Here is a 2,747-nt window from a genome sequence, read left to right as displayed (position 1 = left end):
CAACAGTCTACAAGAAAAAGTTAGCATTGACACCAACCCCAAGACTAACTTTGTTTATGTCAACAGTCTACAAGAAAAAGTTAGCATTGACACCAACCCCAAGACTAACTTTGTTTATGTCAACAGTCTACAAGAAAAAGTTAGCATTGACACCAACCCTAGGACTAACTTTGTTTATGTCAACCGAGGGCTGGGGGTGAATACTGGCGTGGTACACCGCTCTCTCAGGGCCTCATGTCGCATCGTGGACACCAAGAGAATAAGTAAAGGAAGTAAACCGCTCTCACCGGTGTACTCCGGGTAGCATATGCTCAACGGGGATTTGTCTATCTTCTCCGCAAACAGGTCCTTCTTGTTGAGGAACAGAATGATCGAGGTTTCCGTAAACCACTTGTTGTTGCAGATCGAATCGAACAGCCTCATGCTCTCTATCATGCGATTCTGAGGAAGAGGAGAAGAGAGCGTTAATGAACACACGTTAATTATCAAAACTAATTAACTTAGCATCTGAACTTGAAAAAAATCTCTTCAGTTGCTCGTTAAACCCCTGCATTCTGTCGGCTGCCAGGAACCAAACAAAGATTCTCAGACAGATTTGCCGTGACACACGCGTCAATAATTAAAACTTTAGAAGAAACTTAAAATCTTTTATAAATCTCTAGAAACTTATGAATCTTTATAAACTTAGAAATCTGAACTCTTAGGAAGTCTTTAAAACCGAGATTCTCTGAGTCCCACCCCCCCCCCCCACGCTATTGCCGTCGCCGCGTGCAGCAGCGCCACCTACCATCTCCTCGTCTTCGGCGAGGACGAGGTCGTATCCGCTGAGTGCGACGCAGAAGATGATGGCAGTGACGCCCTCAAAGCAGTGGATCCACTTCTTCCTCTCCGACCGCTGGCCGCCGACATCAAACATCCTACACAACAACACAACAACGCAGGGTTAGCCTTTACGTCACCGTAAATAGTTAAAAATTAAAAAAAATATTACCACTTTTTCACGAAATGTAAGTAATTCTGTTCACTTTTTATGGTTAAATTGCTGCATTATACTTCCTATTTTACTACATTGTTCGATGCAAACATACACTCGTGACTCATACATAGCACATAGCAAGCAATTAATGTCAGGATCATAATATCAAATCGTCCAGGTTTTTTGGATTTTTAACTAGTTGAGAAACAATCTCATCAGGTAAGAATTTGACGATACATTTAGTCCCGTTAGTACTTACTTTTAATGTAAAAAAATGGCAACAAAATTTTTCAAATATACACCGTAGAAAATGCGTGACGCAGTCAATGTAACAACGCATAACAAACATACAGCAACGCATGATTACACACAGGTCTACACATACAGACGTATTACATATCTGTGGTCTAAAATGTCACAACTTTTGCAAAACGAACTAACAAAAGTTTTCACTACAACAGTTACGATGTTTCAGACTTGCCACCTCTCCCCTTGCCTCTCCAGAGCTCTTCCCAGCGATGTAAAAGTTTGGCACGTACACGCACGCACGCCATTCCCGCGCGCACACACACTGCACCCACGAGAGAACCCCCGACAGACACACTCACTTGAAGTGAAGTCCCTTGAAGTGGAAGTTGGTTTCTACGATTCCTGTCGTCTTCACACGCGTCCTCAACACATCCTGCTCCGTCGGTACATAGTCCGGCTCCGAGATGCGACCCAGCTCGTTCAGGTAGCTGTAAACAACCCAACGGTCAGGGACATGCGTGCCAGTCTATAAACGCTCGCGGAGTACTAGCGCGACAGAATCATAGACGTCTCGTTGGATCATATTAGATGTAGATCTTTATTAGATTAACACCCAGATGGGCAGCTGTTCGCGGGTCGTTAGCGCGTCGGCGACGAAGGTGAGATGTCGCGCGGACTTGGCGGCCATCATGAGCGGCTGTGGGCGGAGACGTGGCTGTGGCGAAGGAGTGCTTGTCACGATCTATGGCGCGACGTACCAGCTCAAACGACAGTGCCCCCTAGTGGAGTGACGCCTGGGTTTGTTTGTTGTGCGTGAGAGCGCCCCCTGGTGAATGATGTCGAGATGTAGGTTGCGTGAGTGCCCCCTAGTGAGTGATGCGGGGATGTAGGTTGTTGTTTGAGAGCCCCCCTTAGTGAGTGGCGCTGCATTTATTATGTGTGAGAGCACCCCCTAGTGAGTGGCACTGCATTTATTATGTGTGAGAGCACCCCCTAGTGAGTGGCACTGCATTTATTATGTGTGAGAGCACCCCCTAGTGAGTGGCACTGCATTTATTATGTGTGAGAGCACCCCCTAGTGAGTGGCACTGCATTTATTATGTGTGGAGCCCCCCCTAGTGAGTGGCAGCTGACACTTTTATTATGTGTGAGAGCCCCGCCTAGTGACGTGGCAGCTGCATTTATTGATGTGTGAGAGCAGCGCTAGTGAGTGGCAGACTTGGCTTTTTATGTGTGAGAGCCCCCCTAGTAGTGCAGCTGCATTTATTATGTGTGAGAGCACCCCCTAGTGAGTGGCACTGCATTTATTATGTTGAGAGCACCCCCTAGTGAGTGGCACTGCATTTATTAAATTATGTGTGGAGAAGGCTCCCTAGTGAGTTGGCGACTGGCATTTATTATGTGTGAGAGCACCCCCTAATGAGTGATGCTAAGTATACTTAATAATATGCGATAATTAATATATAATATACTATATTAATTAATATATTAAATATAATATTAATCTATATAATATTCTACA

At 45.3% G+C, this 2,747-nt stretch overlaps 1 protein-coding gene across 3 annotated transcripts in view; it reads right to left on the bottom strand.

Annotated features, from left to right (window-relative positions):
• Window positions 1–287: 287 nt before the first annotated feature.
• LOC106816478 (guanine nucleotide-binding protein G(i) subunit alpha-like) overlaps window positions 288–2,747 on the bottom strand; it is a gene marked incomplete at its 3' end in the record, with an annotated part of 27,370 nt that continues 24,910 nt past the window's right edge. For all 3 annotated transcript variants that reach the window (XM_014821099.1, XM_014821100.1, XM_014821102.1), the window contains 3 exon segments: window positions 288–441; window positions 788–917; window positions 1,585–1,713. In XM_014821099.1, the coding sequence (XP_014676585.1) occupies window positions 288–441; window positions 788–917; window positions 1,585–1,713 (413 nt within the window).

Source organism: Priapulus caudatus, unplaced genomic scaffold (assembly GCF_000485595.1).
Source record: "Priapulus caudatus unplaced genomic scaffold, Priapulus_caudatus-5.0.1 Scaffold1392, whole genome shotgun sequence".
In the NCBI taxonomy this organism is placed as follows: domain Eukaryota; kingdom Metazoa; phylum Priapulida; class Priapulimorpha; order Priapulimorphida; family Priapulidae; genus Priapulus; species Priapulus caudatus.
Note: the sequence above shows the minus strand (reverse complement) of the source record. Positions and strands in the feature narration are given on the sequence as shown.